The following is a 27,906-nucleotide window of genomic DNA, read 5'->3' as shown; positions in this document are numbered from 1 at the left end:
CTCGACCGCTACCCCCAATGGCGCCCCCTCCCCTCTACTGAATGCTACTAAGTATTGACACTAGTAAATATTGACACTATCATGACACTACTTAACACATACTGACCAATAACTACTAATATTACTGAACAACTACTGATACTACTAACCACTGGGCATGAACAAACTACTAACAACTATTGAAATAAACTACCGTACAAAACTAATAACATTATTGAACAAGTTACTGATACTACTGACACTAACTACTGAATGATTTTACCATGATTTGAAACTACTAACATTACTGAACAAAAACTATTGACACTACTGCACAAACTACTAATACCACTGACAACTATTAATACTGCTAAAAATTATTGGACAACTACTGAACAAAATTACTGACAAACACTGAAGCATCAGAATCATAAAAAAAAATACTGAAGAATTATTAAATAACAACTAATGGACAATTACTGTTGTGTTGGACAAGCATTCACAGGGGCGCGTGGGGGACACATGGTGCGCTGGTGTTGAGCCCAGCTAGGGGTTGGCCCGACTGTTGTTGGGCCAATTATGTGTGGACAGAGGTGTAGAAAATACCTTGTAAAATAGCACGCGCATGTATATGTGTGTCTATATATACTGTATATCTATTTTTGTAGGTACGTACACTGGCTATGTGAATTACGCACATACACATGTTGTCAACCAACATCACCTGATGAGCCAACTCCCACCACCCATGCATGGTCAAAGGCTGGACAAGAAAATCCTACCATCCCACTACCCCGCGGGCTCACTAGATAACCGAGCGCATTCCTATATCGTGAGCAGCGATTGCAAACAGTTACAACTACGTTCATAAAGAGGCTACAACTATAACCATAAAGTGATTACAACTATTTGTTGCAACTATAGGTATAGAGCAGTTACAACTATATACATAGCGAGATTGTAACTTACCTATCTAGACTGACTGATTGTAACTAATTGTGACCATATTGCAATCGGCAATGTTGTAACTATAGTGTTCAATATATTGTAATTAGTCAACACTCAATAATACATATTGTAATTAGATTGCTTACTATATTATAACTAGAGTGTCTATCATATTGTAATTAGCACTCACTCGACGATATATTATCGTAACTAGAGTGTCTACTATGTTGTAACTCCATTATTTCTAAATTACAGCTAACAACCCAAGTTATAACTTCAATATAGCATAAAGTGCAACCGAGTAATTTACATGGATGTAACTATGTTAAGATCTTAAAACTTCATTAAAATATAGACTTTATGGATCTCATTTTATTAATCATATTTTTTTTTTCAATAATATATTTCAAACGGATCGAAAATCGGATCTGTGGTTTTAGAGATATTTCATTTAAACGATTAGAATCAATAAAAGATTCCCTGTATGTATGCCGATCTGAGGTTGCAATTATATACTTCTATATGTATGGTTGTAACTGGTCTACCTAATATGAGTTGTAACTGAAAATATACACGGTGTGAATAGTAACTACGCATATGCTATATATATATATATATATATATATATATATATATATATATATATATATATGCTCTTTCGGGGCTAGTAGTTCCATTTTATGGCAATCATTTTCGGCGAGCTTGGATTTGTCAAGAATGCACGCAATTACAGTCCCCGCGTGCGTAAACCTGGTAATGGGTTGATAACCACCTAAAACCAAACCAAGCCACTCAAACCCTCCCAAATCTCAGTCCAGACCATCCCAACCTACCACTCCTCCCAAACCCAAATCAAACCAACCCAGCTACACAATTGAGCCCAAACCAAACCAAACCTCACCACATGTCCCAAAGCCGTTCCAAACCATTTGAAGCCCATTTCCTGGATACGGTCCCAAACCCATTTTCTACCCCTCTGTTCACACTGGTTTGGTTTGTTTGTACTGGCCTGGGATGGAGGCGGCAGCCGATTATGGCTACTACGGCGGCACGGGCCGTGAGAGGAAGGCGTCGGGGTGCGGGGACTACTTCGTCATGGACGATCTCCTCGGGTTGCCATACGACGACAACGAGGAAGGGGACGGGGAGGCGATGGCCAGCGAAGGCGAGGCGTCGTGCCTACAGGCCATCAACTCCAGCGGCGGCAACAAGGAGGAGGGCGGCCTCGGGAACTCGTCGACCGACTCGTCGACCATCACGGCCCTGGACAGCTGCAACAACTCATTCTCCGTGCTAGCCGATGGCGACTTCTCCGGGGAGCTGTGCGAGCCGGTAAGTTTTTCTTCGTGGCTTAATCCTGCGTTGATTCGAATGAATTCTTTTGGCGAATTCGTGTTTCTTATGGTATTTTTTTAGTTTTCAAATAGATGAATGGAAAATTAAGTGGAAATGAGAATGCATAGGAGAAATTTGTTATGTTTTTTTTTTAAGTATATGGTATAGAATATATAAGGATCTGGTTGTTATAGTACGATAGAATTAGTTTTTATTTTTATCTCTCGAGTTGTTTGATATCTAAATTATTTGTACTCTATATATTTCGTCTTTGAGACTTAATATAATATACATAATATTCTACACAATCTATTCCTCTTATACTGTATTACGAGTTTAAGTTTAATCCTACATCAAAAACCCTAGCCAACACCAGCTTCCGCACTGCGCGCCTCCGGGAAGATCAATCTCTATGATCTTCGTTAGGGGCAGCATCGCCCGTACCTAGGGTTCGTGACGCCGATCATATTGATCGCCCTTTTTCGATCAATTGATCTGATTTTTCTCTCTCGTCGGTTGTTGATCGATGTTTCTTCTTGATTTTTATGATCTAAGATCAGTTTGCATCACCCGCTGTCGTTCGTCATCTTCACACGCATCTCCTCTGACTTCGGCTTCGTCACCGACTGCCTTGTCCACACTCCGAACTGACGCTTCACGTCACGTCTGGATCCATCTCCTGCTTCGACGCCCCGCTCGCTCGTGATCTGATCGATGCTGCCTCTAGTCGGTTGACTCCACACATCATTGCTTCCGCCGTCTCCACACGTCCCAGGTTTGCCAACTGCTCCATCGGCCACCACGTCTCCACAAGTTGGCCGAACACGGTTCATCGACACGCTCATCCTCCATCTGTCTCGACCACGTGCTAGACATCGCTGACCTTGACCCCAAGGTTTGTTCGTTCGTCCATCGGCCACTTCGTCCGCCTCTGTTCACAATGCACCTTGGTAGCTCAAATCCATCTGCTGTCACCCGTCTCCATCACGCATGGTTTGGATCTGCATCGACGCTCGTCTGCATGCCAAGCTCTTTGTCTCCATCCGTTGTCACACACCTCATTCCCACGCTGGTCCCCGTCTCAATGCGCACGGGCTGCCACGTGCCTGGATCCGACTCTACCTGTCTCCGTCGTCATCTCCACATGCACGGGTGGCTCAGTTCCTCCCATGCGTCATCACCACAACTTCATCTCCAGTTGCTCCGTCTTCGACCATGGCACGCCTCCAGACTGTTGCGCCTGCACCAACCACGTCGGTCCCCGTCTCCACCCGTACGGCACGGTTAGGCACAACGCTCTGGGATGCCTTCACACGTCGCTGCCCCACAACTCCGTCCACATTGCGCTCTACACCGGTTCATTGTCGCCTTCACCACTTGGACCGCCTCCACCATGACCGCCTCGGAAGCCCTCGGTCTGATCATCTGACCGCGCGCCTCCCAGCCGATCGGGCGTGGCCTCCGTCCTCCTCGAGTACGCGCGTCTCCCTCCTGAGAATCAAGGATGTCGTTGCATCGCCTTTAGGCCACAGTGCTGCCGCCCCACTATACCCTCCCAAGCATGGTTCGATTGAACGGAGGATCCCGTCATCTAACTTCATTGTCATCCCGCGCACCACGATGCTTCGGCCGACCGACGTCGCCTCTCTCGGCACATCATCACCTTAGTCGTCGGTGCCCTTGGCCTTTGTCATGTTGTTCAGGTGTTCTTCACCGGCTTCTTCGAGCACCACCGCCACGCTCTCGGACATCGGCGTCGCCAATCCATGGCGCTGGTTCTGCCTCCTTCTACCGCCTTCATCCAACACAACCTCGTCGCCAATGTCACTGTCTCCTCCTCGACCTCTTCTCTACTCCGGGAACTGCGGGGTGCATCCGTACCTTCTCCTCCTCGCCTCTCTGCACACCACGACCGTTGAGGCCTTCTCTATTGGTCCCTCAGACACTGGTATATGGTTGGGCTCCCTACCTTCGCGCGCCCGGTATTAGCAACATCTGTGTGCGCTTTCGTCCCCAACGCATTCCCGGGACTGGCAAACCCAGTGCATGCTTCGTCCTCAATGGCCCCGAGTGTGTTGACTTCAGCATTGATCTCTTCTTCTACGACTGCCTCATCCGCGTCACCATCTTATTCCTTCTGGCCTCCCTGCGCCCATCACCATGGCACCCCTTGTGCTCGTGGCTTCATGCATGACTCCCTCGATCACGGCAACCCCTACTACGGCTACATCGACCACAGCTATCTCACGCACAGTATCCTTGACCACGGCTATTCGCCTCGCTCTCGGCTACCTCGACATCAGGCACAAAGGGCTACCATCTGCATGAGCAACTTGTCGGTTTCTCCAATCACAGTATCAGCATCGCGCTGTTTTGACTACGAAGGGATGTCATTGGTCTTCCTCTCCAGTCTCATCGTCTGCGACGCTCCCGCTGCGACTGCGGGGGATGTTATAGTATATGGTATAGGAAACATAAGGATCCGGTTGTTATTGTAGGATAGAATTAGTTTCTATACTTATCTCTAAGATTGCTTGATATCCAAGCCATCTGTACTCTATATATTCCGTCCTCAAAACTCAATATAATATACACAATATTCCATGCAATCTATTCCTCTTACAATTTTGTAGACTGCAGTTACAAAACTCCATTTTAATTCCCATTAACAACTTGAAATTGGCCCTTCAGAGTCTTAATAACTCAAAAAAAAGGATCAAAAAAAGGATCAGTTTTTCTGCCCCAGATAAACAAAAATAGTAACAATACCAAAAATAGAACATTTCAAACTCCACTCTCCACACTTCCATCGAATAGGTGTAGGAGAATTATCCAAAGTTTAACTCAAAATTTTCCATGAGTACGCAAAGGAAACACACAGAACCAGTAGTGGCTAAACTTGCTGTGAATTTTGTGCAGTACAACCAATTGGCAGAGATGGAATGGTTGTCCAACTACATGGGCAAGGGCGACGACGCCTTCACCACCGAGGACCTTTAGAAGCTGCAATTCATCAATAGCATCCCTGCCGGTGGCTTCTCCTAGGGGCGAACGTGTCGCGGGCTCCCGCGACCCCTAAAGTTGCAGCATCTGTGGCGCAACCTGGTTAGTTCCTCCTGGAGGCATCGGTCCCAGCCAAGGCTCGTAGCAAGCGCTTTTGCGCTACACCAGGAAACTGGTCATCATGCATGCATGTGCTCCCACCGCCCCTCGGCCTCACTGACGTCCCCAGCGTCCATGGCTATCTCGCCAGTCGAGTCCGACATCTCAGCCCAAGCGTTCCCTACCACCTGCCAAGAAGCTGTCGAAGCCGTCCAAGAAGAAGTATGTGCCACTAGCATCGTAGGCACAACCCTCGAGCGCGTTCGCGCAGTCGAGTGGCTTGGCCTCGGCGGCGTTGAGGAAGGGTGGCGATGCTACATTGTGAGACGGACAAGACGTCATAGTGGAGGACCAGGCCCATGGGGCCCAAGACATTGTGCAACGTGTGTCGGGTGATGGTGGGCCCGACAGGGGGAGGAAGGGAGGAACCGACGACGGAAGGGAAGGGTCGGTGGCACGATGCTGGGTTGTGTTGCCCCCTGACTAATCAACGGAGGCCGTGAAGGATCGAGATAGTGGCCTAGAGGGTAAATATGCACTTTTATATCGGATGTTCCGATTTACACCGGAATTTCCGATGTTGACAACCAAAACTTCTTATTTGCCTGATATTTGAATCTAGCTAGATCTCCGGGCAATAATGAGTTAAATTTTGAAAAGCGAGAAGCAGCAGGATATGATGCTATCCAGATTGAAGTAAAACTAGCAAGCACAAAGTCTAACTCAAGATAATAACTGGAGTGCTCAAAAACACATAAGAGGAGAGAAATAAACAAAGTGGGGAGACTCAATAGATTTGTTTCCAAAGTTCGGATCCTTGAGGGGATCCTACGTCTCTATTGAAGGATTCAGTCGCACTTGAGCTAGGTCTCTTTCAACCCCTTTTTCTCGTGAGGTTGTACAAAGCACTCCTCGGCTCCACTTGGTATTCATTCCCTTTCGGAGATAGAATCCAGCCTTCACAAACTCCTCATGGCACACCACAATCTCGTGAGTGACTCCTAGCCATGTAGGTGGCCTCAATCTCCAAGAGTAACAAATGCGCACGAAGAATGCTTGGATATGAATCCTAGTGCTCAAAGATGAACTCAAATTCATTTTCACTAGATCTTTCGCTCAAATCCCTTTCTCATGATGAAGCACAAAACAAGGGAGAGGAGATGTGCTCTTTAGGGATCTAGAGAGGTTTTTCTTGTTTAAGCAAGCAGTAGCCCGGAGAGGGTGAGGGGGAGGGGGGGTTTATAGGATATCCTCCAAATAACTAGCCGTTATGCACTTTTTCAGCCCACATTGAAACTTCTGATATTCATATTGGAACTTTCGATCGGTGAAAAGTAACAACCATGATCTATTCCACCCAAACCACAACTGAAATAAAACACATATCGGAACTTCCGACTAAACATATCAGAACTTCCGATTAACAACTTGAGCCAAACAGAGAGCCCAGAAATTTGAGGCTATCGGACTATTTGACTGACATCAGAACTTCCGATCTCAACGTCAGAATTTCCGATTAGCAAACTAAAAACCAACCCAAGACCCTAGGAGTTAAGGAACTCCAGACATTTTGATCCACATTGGAACTTCCAATCCAAAAAAATTGGAACATCCGATTAAATCGAAACCAGAAACCCGAGAACCTAAAAATCTAATACATCGGACATTCTGATTGGTATTGGAACTTCCGATTAAATTGACCAGAACATCTGATCAACTCAAAACATTTTCAACCCAAGTGTCCGTGTTGTGAATTGTGTCTCTCATTCTCAAGATAAACTTTGAGAACTAAGTTCAGAGCAAAGCTTTCAATGTTGCATCCCTCTTAATAGTATGGTATTACTATATTCAATTAAAATAAAATATTATAACCCTAGGAACATTCAATTGTCGTCTTCTTTCTTTATTTTTGAGGATCGCACAAGTCATTTAGCTTTCATTATTGGGATTTTTACTTATTCACATACTCACTGAATATATTAGTCACCTAATTGCTTATCGTCAATCATCAAAATCCATATAGGGGACCTAGATGCACTTTCGGTCTCGCCTTTTTGGTGATTGATGATAATAAGATTAAAGCTTACAAAAAATTAAATAAAATTATTTTTGAATGCAAAGATATATAGTGAGCTCCCCTAAAGATGTGCATTGGAGAAATTTGAAATGAATATCAAATGCACATAGGGGGCATTCAATGTGGGGTGCAAGTGCGTGAACATGTGCAATCATTGTGGCATATAAGAATATGAAAACATAAAGTATGTCATCTCATATAAGAAATAAAGAATGCATATGACATGGCATCACACATAGTATAAAATGACATCACATAACATCCATAATACGTAAATGTATCACATTACATCACACTAGCACAAAAGAGTTGAGTTCTTAAAAAAAAGTAAAACAAGGTTCAACATATAAACTCGGATAAAACAACGTCAGACTAACAGCGATGGAAAAAGGAACCGAAGAAAACCTAAGATATGAGATTAAGTTTTTCTCTCCCCTTTGGCATCAAGACACCAAAAGGGAATAAAGAAGTTAAGATATAGAACTACTCATCATTGTCCTCCTCGCCTCCCTCCTCATCTTTATCGGACTCAGAACTATGATCAAGAGCAGGAGCAGGATCTGCACTGAAAGGATCCTCTACCACATCCTCATTGCTATCCTCAACCTCAGAACCATCGGGAGAGCATGGTGGCTGAATATCAAGTTGCATGTGGATCTCCTTGACTCTCATAGTGAGTTTCTTCCTAGCAGCTCTCTCTTTCTAATCTCACAGAAGTAGTCTTGAGTAAGCAAAAGATGGACTTTAGGATCCGAAGAGTGGAAGAAGAAGAAGCTTCAGCGTGAGGTGACTCCTCTCTCATAGAGGAGCGAACACGCTTAATTAACCTTACGTGCAGCTTGGTGTACTTTAGCTCCTTATGAAAAGAGAGATTTGTGAATTTTTCAATTAAGAACATGATGTAGGGCCCATATGAATTTTTCAATTAAGAACATGATATAGGGCCCATATCCACATCCTCTATTTGGGTCAATGTAAGTGAAGCTAATCTCCTCCCAAATAAAGTTGAACACATCAAACTTTGTGTTTTTCTTCATTCTTGCAAGTAGATTTCTTGAGAAAGAAAGAATAATATTGGCATCTCCATCCTTAGGTGCAATGGTATTCCTAAACATCCTTTTTAGGTAAGTATAGAAAGGAAGAAGATATTTTTTTTTGCCAAGAATGTATTCTTCATCCATATTGTACATGAATTCCATATCACTTGCTTCCAACACACTCTCACTGTGGATCTACATTGAGTTACAAAAATCACCTGGAGTGAAACCCAAAAGTCTAGCAAACATTGAATACTTGATGTTGTACCATGAACCATTTGTCATCCAATGAATTGTCCTTGCAGCATCCTTTTCAACATACATGGTAGCATAGAACTGAGCAATCACTTCTTCACACCAAGGATATTCAAAAGCTATGATCCTTTTGAGTTTATGAAAGTCACAAGCGGCTATCATTTTATTAAAAATGTCATCATCTTGGCTTTTCATATAGCTTCAATTAATCCACTTCATACGAGAAGTAAGATACTTCCTTAGAAGAATGATCGACTCATAGTAGTCCTGCTGAAAGAAGTTTCAAAAGCGATTATCGGTAGAGAACCTATCATACTTAAAGGGATCAGCTTCCCTTTCCTTTTTCACAACAGATGACCTGCCCTTGTAACTGAGGCAATGCCTTGGATGATCATTTGCTCTGTCAGGCACATACATCCTTAAGAGTACAATTTCTTCGTGTTCCTCTATTTCAACATCTTCTTCAATTTCTTCCTGAGCACTAGAGTTGCTTCCTCTTCTAGGTAGTAGAGAACCACTTCTTTCAACATTCACTGTTTGAACACTTTGCTCAGAACCAATTGAAAGATCTGGGTATGGACTTCTACCCCCACTAGTTGTTCGCTTTGATTTGAGTCTTCCCCTTGAGATTTTCGGTAAAGATGGATCGATTCTAGCTTTGATCCTCCTCTCATAGACATGTCCATGTCCTCTTTCCATTTACACTGATCCTGAGATAAAAGATGATATGGATAAAGATTTAGAGTCAAGTTGGAAGAAGATCGAAAGAACAAATTGACTTAAGTGCTGAAAAACATAAACATCGGAAGTTTCGATGGTTTCAACCGGAAGTTCCGATTTTGAACAGAAATTCTGGTGTCCCTGACTGGAAGTTCCGAATTTCATGACCTAGCACCTAAATCAAGTTTTTCGCGATTTTCCCCAACAACTATGAAAGGTGGTGATAGATTTGACTACTAGGGACTACATGCTACACTTTCACTGAAAGGATTCACAAGATTTTCAAGTTTTCAAAAGAACCCTAAATTGATATGAAGTTACCTCGAAGGGGTTCAAACACTAGAGATGAACTTCGATTCAGAGAGGAAACAAAATCTTTGGCCGAAGGAGAATCCACGGAGGTTCCAGTAGCCTGAAAGGTCCGGTATTCGGTGGAGTCACGAGATGAAGTGAGAGGCCGACGGTAAAAGTATAGAATGCAAAGGAAAAATGCTTTACCGAGGTTAAAGGTACTATCGAGATTCCCACATCGAAAGTTCTGGTAGAGGATCGGAAGTTTTGATATGTACAAATTTCCAGAAAACTGAAGATCAGAAGTTCCGATAGATAAATCAAAAGTTTCGATATTGGGAATTTCTCAGTGAAGATTCTAGGAATTTCAACAAATCAGATGTTCCGGTCTAAAATACCGGATGTTCCCATATGTGCAAATTTACAGCAGATCAGAGGCTTTGAGGGATTGAAACTTGAGATACAGATTGAAACTTGAGAGATTGGTCAGTCGAACACTATGGATGTTTTTCCACTTGTGAGCAGCGAATAAACAATCAATCAAAGCTATGATCACAAGTGAATCAACACGATCCGAAGATCAAAATGGATAAATTGGTATGAAACGGAACCAATAAATCTGATAAGCAGTCAAAAACACAAATGGAACTAACAATGGTGAATTGACCAAAATATTGGACTTGTATGGGTCCAATTATTGTACAAGGACCAAAATTCATTTAGAATGGGATCTCTTAGCACTAGATTCTCATTTTACGCATAAGTCACCTAAGAGTCACTTATTTGCAAAAATATCAATTTATTCACATCATGTGGTTTGTATACACTCATTTAGAGAGCAACACGTTGCCAAGATATGCTCACCATATTAGTTCAAACACATAGGCAATATGCAAACAATGTATGCAAAAAGTCAATCCACGTTTCGAGAATCTAAGATATTTAACTCATTTCTCAACTCACAAAACATATGCTCATCTTGGGGCTTGGTGAAGATATCCGCTAGTTACTTTTCCGTCCTTACATGTTGTATGTCTATGTCTCCTTTTGTAGAGTGATCACGAAGGAAGTAGCATCGGATATCTATGTGCTTGGTCTAGGAGTGTTGGACGGGGTTATTTTGATGGCACTCTTATTGTCACACAACAGAGGCACTTTGTTCATATGGATTTCATAATCTTTTAAATTTTGCCTCATCCAACGTAATTGTGCACAACAACTACCCGTGGAAATATATTCCACTTCGGCGGTGGATAGAGCTACGGAGTTTTGTTTCTTAGATTACCATGAGGGATCTACCCAAAAATTGACATGTATCCGATGTGCTCTTTCTATCCACTTTACAACTCATATAACTTGCATCAGAATATCCAATGAGATTAAAACTCGAACCTTTAGGATTCCAAAGCCCTAGGTTAGGTGTATGAACTAGATATCGAAGAATTCTCTTTCGGAGCGGCTTGAAATCTTGCATATATGCAAACACTAAGCATAATATCGAGCCTAGATGCACAAACATAAAGCAATGAGCCTATCATGAATGTTATACCTTTTGATCAACTGATTTACCATCATTGTTGAGGTCGAGATGGTCATTTGCTTGCATGGGAGTCCGAATAGGTTTGGCATTCTCTATGTCAAACCTCTTGAGCACGTCCTTGATGTTTCTGGTTTGACATATGAACATCCTTTCATTGAGTTGTTTGATTTGAAATCCTAGAAAGAACTTCAACTCTCTTATCATCGACATCTCGAACCTTTTGATCATCATTTTACTGAACTTATTACTAAAAGATTTGTTAGTATAACCAAATATAATGTCATCGACATATATTTTGCACATAAATAAGTCATTATCATGCTTTTTTAGTAAAGAGAGTAGTATCGACTTTCCTAATTTCAAAATCATTCTTTACTATAAAATCCTTAAGGAACTCGTACTATGTTGTAGGAGCTTGTTTAAGCCCATAGAGTGCCTTATAGAGTTTATAGACATGAGATGAGAATTTAGAATCTTTAAAAGAGTTTGTTCAAATATACCAATTTCATGATGAGTCCATTAAGGAATGTGTTCTTCACGTCCATTTGATAAATTTTGAAATCATGGTAAGTAGCAAAAGCAAGCAATATGCGAATAGACTCTAATCTAGCAATAGGGGCATAAGTCTCACCTTCGATTTGTGTGAAGCCTTGTGCAATTAATCTTGCCTTGTTCCTTGTCACTACTCCGTTTTGATCTTGCTTGTTGCGGAATACCCACTTAGTGCCGATCACATTTTGATTTGGCTTTTCCGCCAACAGATACCATGAAGGATCAAGATAGCGTCCTAGAGGGGGGTGAATATGCACTTTTGTAAAATATTAAAGTAGCACAACGGAAACAGATCGGATGTTCCGATATAAAATATCGAATGTTCCGACTTACACCAAAAGTTCCAATGTTGACAATCGGAACTTCCGATTTGCCTGATATTTGAATCTAGCTAGATCTCCAAGCAAGAATGAGTTAAACTATGAAATGCAAGAAGCAACATGATACGATGCTATCCAACTTGAAGTAGAACTAGTAAGCCCAAAATCTAACTCAAGATAATAACCGAATTGCTCAAAAACATATAAGAGGAGAGAAATAACGAAAGAAGAGAGACTCAATGGATTTGTTCTCAAAGTTCGGATCCTTGAGGGGATCATATATCTCTGTTGAGGGGCTCAGTCGCACTTAAGTCGGGTCTCTTTTAACCCTTTTCCTCGTGAGGTTGCACAAAGTACTTCCCGGCTCCACTTGTTATTCCTTCCCTTTCGAAGGCGGAACCCGGCCTTCACAATCCTCACGGCACACCACAATCGATTAGGGCTTGTGAGTGACTCCTAGCTGTCTAGGAGGCATCAATCTCCAAGAGTAACAAATACACACGAAGAATGCTTGGAGATGAATCATAGTACTTAAAGATGAACTCAAATTCACTTTCACTAGATCTCTTACTCAAATCATTTTCTCAAGATGAAGCACAAAGCAAGAGAGAGGAAAGGTGCTCTTTGGGGCTCTAGAGAGGTTTTTCTGGTTCAAGCAAGCAGCAGCCCGGAGACGGTGAAAGGGAGGGGTATTTATAGGATACCCTCCAAAGACTAGATGTTATGTACTTTTTCAGCCCACATCAAAACTTTCGATCAGTGCAAAGTAACAGTCACGATCTACTCCACCCAAACCAAAACTGGAATAAAATACATATCGGAACTTTCAACCTAACATATCAGAACTTCCAATTAACAACTTGAGCCAAAAAGAGAGCCCTGGAATTTGGGGATTCAGACTATCCGGCTGACATTGGAACTTCTGATCTCAGAACTACGAATTAGCAAACTAAAAAAAAAAACTGAGATCCTAGGATTTGAGGAACTCCGAACATTCCGATCCACATTGGAACTTTCGATCCAAAAAACTGAAACATCCGATTAAATCAAAATCAAAAACCCAAGAGCCTAAAAAATCTAACACACCGGATATTCCCTTGGTTTCGGAACTTCCGATTAAATCGACTGGAACATCTGATCAACTAAGAACATTTTCAACCCAAGTGTCTGTGCTGTGAATTGTCTCTGTCATTCTCAAGATAAACTTTGAGCACTAAGTTTATGGCAAAACTTTCAACATTACATCCCTCTTAATAATACGGTATTGCTATACTAAATTAAAACAAAATACTATAACCCTAGGAATATTCAACCACCATCTTCTTTCTTTATTTTTGGATCACTGACGTTGTTTTAGTTTCATTATTGGAACTTTTAACTATTCACATACTCATTGAACATATTAGTCGCTTAATCGCTTATCGTCAATCATTAAAACCCACATAAGAGATCTAAATGTACTTTTAAGTCGGCGTGATGGGAGGAAAGGAAGTTGAGGGTTTTGACGATGGAATCATTGAATCGGTAGCTCTCGAGCTTCTCGGCTATGCTTCAAATCACAGTGTAGAACCGATCTCATCCTGAACAAGGTTCACCTTACCGATCGGAGCTCGGTTACCGAGCTCCAACGGTAACCGGTCGAAAATTCAAAAAAAATCAGATAAAATTCATTTGGCAAAATTTGAAATTTGGAAAAAAAATCACGATTTTAGCCGTTCGCTAACCGGTCGGTTTGGATCTGTTACCGAGCGGTTTTTGCGATTTATCGAGCGATTTTCTCGAATTTTTCACATTATCGGTAACCGCTTGGTTTTCTCAGTAACCGCTCGGTTTTCTCGATTTATCGAACGGTTTTCTCGATTTTCAGTGAAGTTCAACAAAAAAAACCTAAAAATTATCTCAATCTTGTAAAATCAATAACTAATTCATCTGAGCTTCAAATAAAGTGAAAGAAATTTTATTGGTTTCCTTATAACATAATCTACATGATAAAAGTATTTATACTCATAAAAAGGTTCAAAATTTTCTGTGAGAAATTGTATTTGTTAAATCAAGTTAAATGTATAGTTTACTCTTTGCTAATCCAAAAATCATGAAACTAATTTTGTTAGTCTTCTTATATGATCCTATGTCTTTTAAAAATACATGAACTCATGAATTAGTTCTTGTAACATGCATAATTGTGTAAATGTGTTGCAACTAGATTAATTCATAACTAACTCATCACACCTCAAAAATTAATGAAACCACTTTCATTATCTTATTTATACTATGATTTACGTAGAAAAAATAATAGTAGACATGAAAAAGTTAATTACAATACTGTTTCTTAACATATTCACTTTATGCTTGTGAACTTTGTAAAAATCATAGAGAAATTAATAAAACTCTAAATAAAGTGAAATCAATTTTAAAGATTCTCTTAAAATACGTTTTACACAAGAAAAATATGTGTTTGTATGTTAAATTTTTCCTTAACATGAGTTAATACATGAGCCGCACGTTTCAATTTTTTTCATTTTTTTCAAACTTTCTCCCTATAGAATATGATGCAAACGATATTATTTTTGAAAAAAAAAATTCACAGAAGGTCTTAGAATTGTGTCTGGTTTTTTTAAAAGTTTTTTTTTATTTTTATTTTTTTGAATTTTTTGAATTTAAATTCAGCTACCGTTCGGTTTCTGAAACTGAATCGGTTCGAGAAGGTCGGTTATCGCGATTTTTGAACGGTTACCGTCGGTTTTTTAACCGTGATCTTAAACCGTTGAAGCCAATTCAATTCAAACCAGCCCATTCTAAATGCTAACCCAAACTGAACCAGCCCAATAGCCATCTCATCCTATTTCTCACCGATTTAAATCAGTTCAACTCAAAAATCAACCTGCTAAAACCAGTTCTAACTCAAACCATTTACAGGTTATGTACGCGCCCACCCATATAGTAAAGTCCGTGCTGCATGTGCTTCTATCCCATCAAGGCGGTTGCTAGTAGATTGTCAGTCTAGAATGCTCCTCGAGCTAGCTTTGACCTCACCAGCCCACCCAGCGGTGTTGACCGTTGACTGTAGGATGGATTCTTTTCCGCATCGACGCTGACACGGTTGGATCGGCTCGGTTTCCCTCCGAGGCGAGGGCGCACGCAGCTCTCGTACGTGTCCACCTCAATGTCTTTGAGCGACAAGGAAGTGCTAGGAAAGGGCGCTAGACTCTGCAGCCGCCACGAGTCGCGCGTGACACTGACACCCCGGCCCACCGCTTCGTTTCACAGCCCTATCCTCGACCTTTTCTTTTTCTCATGACATGACTCCTGACTCGTGAGGGCGGTAGAGAGAAGGAACTTGTGTTTGTACGGTGGATTTTTTTATAATCTAATGTCGTCTTGTGGGCCTGTCCACGATAGGTAAATTATTGATCTATCGTGACGCGACATTATATATATATATATATATATATATATATATATATATATATATGAGAGATAGTGGCGTACGTGTTTTTAGACTTCTTCTTTTTGTTTTTAAGATAAACTTCTTGGTTATTAAACGCTTAAATACCTATAGATATTTTTTCATTTAGAAATTTACTTCCTACAAATAAAGATATACCTCAAAAATTATGAAAAAACCTGAAAATTAAAGATATACCTCAAAAATTATGAAAATACAGATATATCTCAAAAATTATGAAAAAACCTGAGGTATTCATAACTAATATTCATCGTCAAAACTGCTGCAAAGCATGTCATCAATGAATAAAATAACCTACTTTGTCCATAGTATCTACTTTGTTCCTATTAAATATATAAATCCCGTGGCCACCATATTTGATCAATTTATGATTAAGGAAAAAATAACACAGGTTAGAAAATAGCTAATCGATCTGAGATTATTTAACTATTTGTTACTTTTATCTATACCAATTTAATGTCTTAATAACATATGATGTCACTAAGCCACTAAATATAAGTAAATATAATTAATTTATAGTCATTCATCCATAAAAATAGTAAAAAATTAAATGCCCATCGATGTGGGGCGCTTCACGGTGCGTACGTAAGCTTAAGGGAGCACATTTATGGCGGACTTATCCAAACAGCTCCGATCCCTCGCTGTACAGTCCAGCTCACTCCATTCCATCTGCTTTCTTGAGTACTACTACTCCCGTTCTTTTTCTTATCATTTAAGAACATCTACAGTCTCCAATAAATATATTTAATTATTATTTTTTATATTTATTTTTTAGTAAAATTGATAAAAATTAAATGATATCAAATTATTTTTCTTGACAAATTCATTACTACCATTTTCATATGCTAAATTATAATAATTTTGTGTATATTAGTGATTAAAGTTTTTAAAATTTAAGTTTACATATTTTAAGATAATATCTATTTAAAAACGAAGATAATAGTACAGGAAAATTTGCAAAGTAAGCAGCAAATGGAGATCGAACCACATGGGTCCATCCATGATCCATATATCGATCGACGAGACGTGTGGTCTTCTCGTTTTCCTTTCTTCAAGGTTGCGACAGCTGTGAAGGACCAGTGAAGCTTAACGAAAAAAAAGGAACACATGTGGTTAATTTCTTAATGAAACTCACCGTGCACGAGGTGGTTGCAAAGGTTGATAAGAGTGACCATATATCCACGTGCATTATTTAAGCCGGATCACTCCTTGAAAAATTAAGCTTGGCCTCAGCCAAAAAGAAAAATTGAGCTTGGCCTAAGCTAGTACAGCTCCTTGATCTGTCCTTCCCTCTGTCATTTCCAAAAACGTTTTCCACAAATGAATCTTTCAGAAAATGTTATTCAGAAATCGATCATCGTTTGGCGCCACGACTTGTGACGCCTTTAGACCATCCCTAAACATCGGTTGATTTGACGCGTTACACGGATTTGGTGCACCGTCAAATCACAAGGCGCAAAGGATTTGGCGCCGTAGTTTGGCACGGCCACTGTGACCACGACTAGCTAGCCGCAAGCAGGCAGGCAGTGCGAGCAAGTAGCCACACGTACGAGAAGCGCACGCGGACAAGAACACACCAGCGATGCATCCAGATCAGTAGCTGTGCTCTGGCGTGTTGAGCCGTCTAAAAGTGAGCTGCCGCAAAGACGAGTAGAAAAGGTCGTCCAAGATGAAATCACGTCCGGATTGGATTTGTTTTTGGATCACCGTAATCTGTTAATCAATTAATTAAGTAACTAGTTGAATTTCTATACGTCACAACAAGAATAAAAAATTTACATATAATAATATTGTTGGTTTCTTAAAATTAGTTAAAATTATCGACATATGTTTTAAGGTATAATATTGTTAACATTATTGAAAGAACTTTAGTAGTATAAGTATCTTTCGAGTAAGATAATGAGTCTATTTTAGTATATCGGGTTTATCCTCAGTATCATGTTCAAAATGGAATGACGGTATTCCATCATTTTTTTAATGGTTCCGTTCTAAATCTTTGGAAAATATTTCCTGATTTCGATCCATTCCATCACACTGTTTTCCATCCAAACAGCTCAATAACGGGATGGATCTGCTCCGTCCCATCTCGTTCCACGAATCAAACACTACCTACGTCTTAACGTGCTGAACTACTGATTTTGTTGGAGGCCAATCTTCCTGCAAAGCTCCTGAAACTTGATTCTGCAGAGAGGCTTTGTGAGAATATCCCCAACCTATTCTTAAGTTCCGATAAACTTCACCTCAATTTGGCCATTTCTTGCATACTCTCGGATCAAATAAAATCTTGTATCTATATGCTTGCTCCAGTCTTGATGCACTGAGTTTTTTATCAGAGAAATAGTGGACTTGTTGTCCACCCTTAGCACCGGCTTGCTCACCTCTGAATGCATGATTTCGGTAAGCAAGAGTGCCAACCAAACAGCCTGAAAAGCAGCAGTAGCAGCTATATACTCAGCCTCACAACTTAATAAAGTCACAACCTCCTGCTTAGTTGACTGCCAGCTGATTGGATCATCACCAAGGAAGAAAATGACTCCAGAAGTGCTCGTCCAGCTATCCACATCTCTAGCCAGATCACTATCACTGAAGCTTGATAGTACAGGCTGTACTCCTTCTTCCTTGCATAGAAGAGGCCCCAATCACTTGTCCCAACAATGTATCTTAGGATATGTTTTACTACTGAAATATGATCTTCACTTGGCTCCTCCATAAACATGTTGACATACCCAACCGAGAATGCAATATCAGGGCGGGTATTGACCAAATACCTAAGGTTGCCAACTATACTTCAGTACACAGTTGCATCAACAGGTGGACACGTACTCTCTTTGCTGAGTTTAAGCCAAGACTCCATGGGCACCTGACATGAATTGCACTATGCCATTCCTGCCTTCTCCAGAATTTTCGTTGCATAGGCACTTTGACTAAGAGATATGCCATCAGCTTGCTGCTTTACCTCGATGCCAAGATAGTAGTGCAACAGCCGTAAATTACTTATCTTGAACAAATTAGTCATCTCTCCTTCTTGATCTTCTAAATGCCAGAGCTGCTAGTGCTAGTGATCACCAAGTCATCGACATACACACCAAGCACCCGTCATTTTGCACCCTCTCCACTGCAATAAATAGCATGATCTAATGGAAACCTCTTGAAACCCAAACACACAAGACTATCATCCAGTTTGTGATTCCAAGCCTATGAAGCCTGATGTAGGCCATATAACACCTTGTGTAGCTTAAGTATATGATGCTTTTTGCCGGCCTTGATGAAACCCGGCGACTGCTCCACAAAGACCTCCTCCTGAAGGTCGCCATTCAAGAATGCCGACTTGACGTCCATGTAATGGACCTCCCAACCTTCATGTGCCGCTGGAGCAATGAGAAGAAGACTCTGAAAGGACAATGATGTCACCTAGAGGGGGTGAATAGACGTTTTTCTAAAAATTCGTCCCCTTTTTACCGTTGGTCTAACCTTGCAGCGGAATATAAACTAACGAATTTTTCACAACTGAAAAACCTAAATATGCTAGGCTCAACTAGTGCACAATCACCCTAAATAAGTGTGGAAGTTACAATGCTAAGGTGACAAAAATTATTCAATTCTAGCAGAAGATATGCAAGAAAATATTAATTAAAAAATCCTGAAAGCACTGTTCACTGGAGTATCCGAGTTGATTTGGATACTCTGGGTTGTACAGTTCCGGAATCTCCGGGTAAATCCAGAATCTCCAGGGCCTGTACAGAAACTAGCCCGAAAACTGAAATTAAACAGCGGGTAAAGAGTTCTAGCTCAAACCAAATGAAGTCATTTGTTCTAAGTGATGATTCAAAGTAGATCCACGGATAACCTATAATCAAATTCACACGAGCAAATAGATCGAGCAATATGTATAAATATTAAGCAAGAACACAAGAATGAGGAAACAAAAGAGGAGACACAATGTTTGTTTCCCGAAGTTCGGACACCTCCTCTAGAGGTTCCTATGTCTCCGTTGAGGAAGCTCCAACGAGACGGGTCTCTTTCAACCGCTTTTCTCGATTCACTAGCTTTATCTCTTCCCTTGTGGAGACAAGATCGACCTTCACAAACTTTCACGCGGCTCACCAAACGCACAGGAACTCGCCGGGCAACACCTAGCCGGCTAGGAGGCTTCACCTCCAAGAGTAACAAATGCTTCAAGAACTTCTTGCTGATGAACTCAAGTGCTCAAGATTGGATTTAGCTCACTTGCACTAAATCTTCTAATCTCACAACCCAACTCACTTTTTTTCTCAAATCTCTCACTAAAATAGAGTGGGAAGGAGTTCTTTTGGCTCTAAAATATTTTTCTTTCGTGCTTTTGCAGCAGCTCCAAAGGATGGGGGTGAGGGGCTATTTATAGACCACCTAAAAAAACTACATGTTACAGCACTTTTTGTACTGACCCGGAGTATCCGGGTTGGCACAGGAAAGCTTAACCGAGAACCCCTGGCTGGAACTTAACCCAGAGACTCCGAAACCCGGAGTATCCGGGTTCACCTGAAGACTCCGGGTGAACTAGATAGCCCCAAACAGAGACCTCCACTCGGAGCCTCACCCGGAGACTCTAGACAACCCGGAGAATCTGGGTTCACCCGGAGTATCCGGGTTCAGCACAACTGGCTTTCTAAAAATGGCGAGAACTTTTGATCCCGAAGTCCGATTTTGACGATTTTGGACTCTATGGAAAGCTTATTCAAAAGACTACACATCCCAGCTAAATTCATGACCTCAAACACATTGGATCAAATTAGTAACACTCCGAAACCCAATTCTAACACTTTCACACTTTCTGCATCGGGATTTCTAAAAAGAACTCTCACTTGGGTTTAGTTAGAAACACTTGAGCACTGAGACACGACAATTAGCTCTACATTGCATCCCTCTTAATAGTGCGGCATACCTATACTCAAATTAAAAGATAAAACTCGTTTGAACCACTTTGAGCCTTTGAATACTTTTCAAGTATCGCTTCTTTCGTTCAAACCTTGAGGGTTACCAACTTTCATATATTCTTCACTCCATCTCTACTTGATTCTTCATATGATTGATGTGAATCACTCATAGTTTTCCATGGCATCACACGGTCCATTGGCGCAAAGCCTTCACTCGCTCTTCACCACCGCCTTGGTCCTTCGGTGCCAAGCTATTTACTTGTCCTTCACCACCGGATGGTCCATCGCAGCCGAGTCTTGCTTGCTCTTCACCGTCTTGCCATAGAAAACCACTTTGTATTCAACATCTTCAAGAAATTCACTTTAGCAAATATGGAGTCCACTCTTGTTCTTCACTCTTGGCATATATGATTTCAATTCAACTTATACCTTCTTATGGATCCTAACCCTCATCTCACTTTCAAGCACAAAACACATGGGTTAGTCCATAAAATCTAATTGATAACTTTTGTAGCTTAAGTTACTTAATCTCCACATGTAACTTATTAGCTTTCATTCATATTGTCAATCTTCATATAGAACCTTTAGTTACTTGATCTCCACAAGTAACTTAGTCTTCAAATTTATTGCCAATCTTATTGAGCTTTTCCTTCTCCTTATGAGCATCACTAAGAGCTCAATGACAACGATGCATTTCTTTTATTCTCATGACATTTCTCAAGAAATTCATGATTCATCACTTATGTATCTCCTATGGAATAACCTAATAACAATTCTTAACACAATTATTAGTCTATAAGTATTATCATCACTTACCTGAGCATCACTTAAAGCTCATTCATTTTGATGCATTTTCAATCTCTCTATTCACCTAGAGCTCATGCATAGCTCACAATGCATTACCTATAGAACAACCGACTAATAAACTTAACACCATTGTTAGTCCCTATTCACCTAGATGCACTTTCAGACTCACCGTCTCCATGTGCGCCACCGAAGCAAAGACCTCGTCGTAGTCTATGTCGTGGGGTTGTGCGTAGCCCCTCACAATGAATCGTACCTTATGCCTTGCAACACTGTCGTGCTCGTCCCGCTTCACCTTGAACACCTATTTGAGGCCGATCGCATGCCAGCCTTGTGGGAGTTCAATGAGTGTCCAGGTGTGGTTCTCTTCAATCGACTGTAGCTCCTCCTCCATCGCCCTGCGCCAACAGGGTTGTCGCTCCGCTTCTGCCAGCGATGCAGGCTCCTCCTCGCTCACTGTGTGCAGCTCGCCGAACTCCAGCTCACGCAGTGCATACCCAGGCGGTGTCGTTGGCCCGATGATGTTATCCACGTCATGAAACCGCAGCGACGCCTCATCATCATGGTTGGCATCCAGCTCATATCCCAATTCAGTTGGTGGCGACACATACTAGACTATAGGTGTTGCAGCAGGAGGCAACGTCATGATGCCCAGTGCAGTAGGCGTGGCAGGTGGGGATGCCAAAGGTGTAGCAGGCACGTCCTCCAGTTCGTGCGCCATCCCACACGTCAAGGCATACTGCACAATGCACAAGCTAAAGACTCGCTCTGACGTGAACATGCACACCTCGAGCTACAGACACGCACAACCGACAGACATGGTCCTGCACTAAACAAACTAAAAGCTAAAACAACATATGCACACTAAGCGCTCAAGAATTATTCTGACACGCAAGGCACTAGCGGACCACCTCGAGCACGCCAGCGGCGGTGTGGAGGCGGACGGAGGGGAGATAGTTCCATGCGAGGACTTAGATCTTGCGGCCGAGTGTGGTTGGGTCAAAGTCAAGGGGGCAATAGTAGACGGAGGCAGCCCCAAGGGAGGCGGATGGGTAAGAGAAGGAGAAGCTGTTGTTGCAGCAGGCGGTAGGGGAGACTGTAGAGGGGAGGGAGAGCATGCCTGCGAGGATGACGAGGTGGGAGATCGACGCGAAAGGGGCCGTCCGAGCATCAGGTGCGTCGTGGGCACGTGCGGCACCAGGGACCACCTGTACTTGGTGATGAGCCACATGGTGGATCTCTGCTTCTAGAGGTGGTGTGCCAGCGGCTGATGCCGAGGAGGTGGTGACAACTGCAGAGGCAGATATGAGTGGGTGGCACTCGAGGCACTGCCAGTACAAGTGGGTGCGTATGGACCGTAGATGGGCTTTGAACGAGAGAGGGCAGAATATAGAGAAGGACAAGATGGGCACTGCCCGTATAGGTGAATGGGCATAGGCCGCAGATGCGCTTTGGGCCAGGAGCGAGAGCAAAATGTAAAAAAAGATAAGATGTGAAGACATGATATAAAAAGGTATGGAAACCAGATTATCCAATCAAAAGGGAGCAGCACCTCTCCCGGTCTCCATGATAAAGCGAGACTTAGCCTAGCTCGTGGACTTCTCCTTCCCTCGTCAACAGCGCCGTGCACTTGCAGGCCTCCTCTTCCTCGCGTTGAACCATTCCATTCCGTTTCCACGCTCCCCCTCTGCCTGCGGCTACAAAGCCTTGTACGGCTCGCGAGCTACCCCGAGTCCCCGACTCGTCGTCTTCCCCGACCTTCCTGCACCTGCTGTCTGCTGCGATTGGTACATGGACGCCTCGTCGGACCGGTCGTCGCCGCGCAGCCGGCAGCTGCAGGGCCCACGCCCGCCGCCGCTCGCCGTCAGCAAGGACTCCCACAAGGTCAGGAAGCCGCCCGTCGCGCCGCATCCAAGACACCACCACCTGCAGCCGGCCTCGCAGCAGCAGCAGCAGCACCACCACCAGCAGCAGCAGGCGCGGGCGCCCGTCATCATCTACGACGCCTCGCCCAAGGTCATCCACACCAAGCCGGGGGACTTCATGGCGCTCGTCCAGCGCCTCACCGGGCCGGGCGCGGGCGCCTCCGCTGCCCCGGCGCAATTCGACGCGGCGGCGGGGGCAGGGCCGTCCACTGCGCCGCCGGTGCCGTTGGAGTTCCAGCCGCGGGAGTTCCTGCTCTCGCCCACCGCGGCGCTCTCCCCGGCCGCGAGGCTGGCCGCCATCGAGAGGTCCGTCCGGCCGCTGCCTCCTGCGCCGGCGCCCTCCTACTTCGCCGACGACTACTCCACGTCCTTTGCGGCGGACATGGACAGCTTCGCGGCGGTTCTCGGCCCGCCGTCGGTACGGCCGGGGATCCTCTCGCCTGCGGCGCTCCCGCCGGCCGCGTCCACAGGGCTGTTCTCGCCGCTGCCGTTCGACCCGAGCTGCCTCTCCTGGCTAGGCGAGCTGAGCCCGTTCCTCCCCTCTGCCGGTGCTGCCCGCGCGGCAGCCGGGCTGGAGGCGCCGTTCGCGCCGAGCCCGTGCAGCAGCCTGCTGCTGGCCACGCCCACCATGCCGTCGCCGGCCACCTTCTCCGTGCTCGAGTTCTTCAGCAACTTCCCAGACCTGTAAATCTGATCAACCCTACCGTACACCCCTTCTGCTGATTTGATTTGATTAATTACTTCTTTGCCGTCCGGTGCGGTGCAACGCGAGAAATCAAAAGCATCCGTGTCCTAACAACGCGGTTAATTTCCTGTGATCGCTTTTACCATCTTGGTACTTCATTTGGGGTGTTGAGCTGGAATCAAGCAGGTGCTGAGATGAAGCGGTGGCTAGATTTGTTTATTTTTTTTCGATTTTATTGGAACAAATAGTCCATTGTTAGATATTTTCTCGTACAAGCAGGGTCAGGAGGTGAGAGCAAGTTGGCCTTGGCCTATGGTAGCAACTGATTGATTAATTAATTCATCAGAGTAGGAATTTTCGTTCTCAAGTTTCCTGTGTGTTAATGAAATCGTCAACTGTAGGTAGGTGGAGGCTGCTAATCTTCTCTCGTTCCTTGTTATATTTTTTAATTCTTTGTGCTCTGTTATTACTTGTAAACGAAGGAGATGATGATTGGTGATTGTTTCATGTATACTAGTTTCATTGGTTCGTTCATTCTTCACATCCATTGGTTCCATGTTCTCCTGCCTGCTACTTGGTCATGTATTCTCCACCGGGGCTTGTCTCTAATCTCAACCGTTCGGTTCCGTATTGGGTGGTTGTGATGAATAGATGATCAAAGGCAGCAAAAAATTAATCAATGATGTCAACATATGGATGTGGACATCCGTATCTCAGCTAGCTCAACCCACAAGGTCTTCCTTTACACGGCTGTGACGCAATCGAATTTAGGGCTAGTTTGGTTTGAACCCTAACTAGCCCCATCAAAATTTTGATGCCACCAAAATATGAGCAATGCTAAAATACGGATGAAAAAAAAAACAATGTTTGATTGCAACCTTGTCAATTCACGAGCAATGCCAAAACGCAGAAGAAAAAAATGTTATTTGGATTTTAGCTTTGCTAGTCATTACCAAAATTATATCCTTGACATGTGACACCTATATATCATTGTTTTTTTCCTAAGGAAACATACCAAGTGAGATTTTATTTTGAAGTTTTAATTGTAAGAAATATTACAGTGTAAACGTATCCTAATTTGGATATACTGTTTAAAAAATATACAAAATAAAACTTGTTAATATATAAGTTTGGAATCCGTACAAAACTGAATTGCTGCCACGTAGCTTTGGCTTCCATCGGGTGGGCAGCCAAATTGCGGGCGAGCGTTTTGATCGCCCTGATTCTTGCCCACGTCAACAGTAGAAATGCTCAGACATGTCTAGGCTTATCAAAAGTTAAAGTCCATCTAAACAACAACTAATAACTTAGGGAGCACAAAGAAAAATTGGTGGGCCTGATTGGAGTACCAACCAAACGCCCCCCTTAGTTCGGTTGTGCTGCAAAGGAGGCATTTACAAATTTTGTATTTTAGATAACATACGGTACCGTATTTACGAAAATAGATAACAGTTTAGCGTATTTATAAATTTAGCACTCGTATTCGGAACCTCAGTTACCGAATACTCGATTTTGGAACCTCAAAATCCGAAAACAGCCCGGACCCACTGTTTTCAACAACTCAGTTACCGAATACGGTACTGTTCACCGTATTCAGCAACTCAGTTACCGAAAACACAGTAAACAGTGCCGTATTCGACAACTGAATTACCGAAAACACAGTAAACAGTGCCGTATTCGGCAACTGACTTGCCGAATACGGCCTGTCCAGTCTGCCGCGCCGGGACGAGTGGCAGCGCTACAGTAAAGAAGCTAGCAAGCTAGCGTCTGAGCTAGGAAGGTATAGAAATGCCGGTTTTTTTATTTAATTCGCGAATTTTTTTGGAGTACAAAAATAGTCCAAAAATTCTAAACGTTTTCATGAGCAAATTAGAGATCACTAACAACCCATTTTAATTAGTTTGGTCCAAAAAGCCTGAGCCAATATTTAATTAGAATTATCCTAATAAACCAACTTTTATAAACTCTAGCAAATTTTAATACCTCAAATAAATTCACAAAAATCTAGAAAAATTCACTAATATTCTTCTAATGTGGTGTAATAATTTATAAAAATAGTTTCAACCCTATGTTATTTGGTGAAAAAATGAGTTCCTTTGTAATGATCTATTTATATGCATTTTCATCATTTCATGTGATATTCGCTTTTTAATTCAATTTTATATTATATTGAGCAACATATTATATTGAGCATTTTTGAATTAATCTGAAAACCAAGGTATTGTGTATATTTGAATTTTTTTTATTCAAATTGAATTAAAAAGCGAATATCACATGAAATGATGAAAATGCATATAAATAGATCATTACAAAGGAACTCATTTTTTCACCAAATAACATAGGGTTGAAAATATTTTTATAAATTATTACACCACATTAGAAGAATATTAGTGAATTTTTCTAGATTTTTGTGAATTTATTTGAGGTATTAAAATTTGCTAGAGTTTATAAAAGTTGGTTTATTAGGATAATTCTAATTAAATATTGGCTCAGGCTTTTTGGACCAAACTAATTAAAATGGGTTGCTAGTGATCTCTAATTTGCTCATGAAAACGTTTAGAATTTTTGGACTATTTTTGTACTCCAAAAAAATTCGCGAATTAAATAAAAAAACCGGCATTTCTATGCCTTCCTAGCTCAGACGCTAGCTTGCTAGCTTCTTTACTGTAGCGCTGCCACTCGTCCCGGCGAGGCCGTATTCGGCAACTCAGTTGCCGAATACGGCACTGTAAACAGTGTTTTCGGTAATTCAGTTGTCGAATACGGCACTGTTTACTGTGTTTCCGGTAACTGAGTTGCCGAATACGGTGAACAGTACCGTATTCGGTAACTGAGTTGCCGAAAACAGTGGGTCCGGGCTGTTTTCGGATTCTGAGGTTCCAAAATCGAGTATTCGGTAACTGAGTTTCCGAATACGAGTGCTAAATTTGTAAATATGCTAAACTGTTGTCTATTTTCGTAAATACGGTACCGTATGTTGTCTAAAATACAAAATTTGCCCTGCAAAGGATGGCGTACACATACAAGAGCACAGGGAGTATTTCTCGTCCGCCTACGTACGTAATCGCTTTCATCACCACCATTGGCGGCACATGACACTCTCACGGTGCAACTGCCTTTCTCTGGCCCTGCGACTCTCACTGCCGCCGTTAAACTCCTACAATCTTACTACAATGGAGGAGAGAGAACCCCTACCTGAATCCATAACTCTAACACTACCTCAATGATTTGCTACCTGTTTGCAACTTCACTATCAGTTGCCTGCGTGTACTTGGAAATAAGTATGTGCATGCACTTGTTGGTAATTCTTCCTTCAAATTCTATCAAAAAATGAGGGTATTCATGAAATACTAAGTGTTCACTTGGCTGGTGATACGAAGGATAATTTGGAGAGTTGGTATAAGCATAAGGAAAGAGCTCCAAATTAATAGCACAACACATGAATACATAGGGTTATTTAGCATCATGCTAATACAGAAAAGTGGAGTAGTCATCCAAATCAATTCTGATAAGATACACTCTGAAATTATCTTGCAGAAAATGTTGTCATGAATAGGCTATTTTGTTTAGTTTTAGGTGTTTTCTTAGCTTCTTAAGCATATACAATGGTGTTGTCTATAAACCTATATCTAAGTTAGCAACAATCCTAATGAACCTCTTCAGTAAATTGTCTTTTAAGTTTGTCTCTACGTAAGCTATAGTATTTTTTAAGTTATCCCTTGGTTAGCTTCTATGTGACATGATAAATATTTTATAGACGACCTTAGTTAAGCGAATAGATGCCCCACATTATCTCTCCTCGGGCAGCCCTTAGAGGCACCTTTGGGCCTTACGTTGATTATTGTTCTTGAGACTTCTTTGCTTTTAGTGTTTGTTCTTCGTCAAACTCCTAGTGACCGGTGAGCCTAGCAGAATGGGGCTAGGATGTGTCAAAAGCATTGTCTATTTCTTCTGATA

At 42.2% G+C, this 27,906-nt stretch overlaps 1 protein-coding gene and 1 pseudogene across 1 annotated transcript; both read left to right on the top strand.

The window, feature by feature from the left end:
* The first annotated feature begins 1,923 nt into the window (after window positions 1-1,923).
* LOC133923041 (GATA transcription factor 12-like) lies at window positions 1,924-5,867 on the top strand (annotated as a pseudogene).
* Window positions 5,868-22,811: 16,944 nt separating this feature from the next.
* Window positions 22,812-24,483, top strand: LOC133922019 (protein MKS1-like). Its single transcript, XM_062367170.1, has one exon. The coding sequence runs from the start codon at window positions 23,131-23,133 to the stop codon at window positions 23,950-23,952; it is 822 nt and encodes a 273-aa protein (XP_062223154.1). The 5' UTR covers window positions 22,812-23,130; the 3' UTR covers window positions 23,953-24,483.
* Window positions 24,484-27,906: the final 3,423 nt, after the last annotated feature.

The sequence above is a fragment of the Phragmites australis genome, chromosome 6 (assembly GCF_958298935.1).
Source record: "Phragmites australis chromosome 6, lpPhrAust1.1, whole genome shotgun sequence".
Taxonomy (NCBI): domain Eukaryota; kingdom Viridiplantae; phylum Streptophyta; class Magnoliopsida; order Poales; family Poaceae; genus Phragmites; species Phragmites australis.
This window is presented reverse-complemented; position numbering and strand designations above follow the sequence as displayed.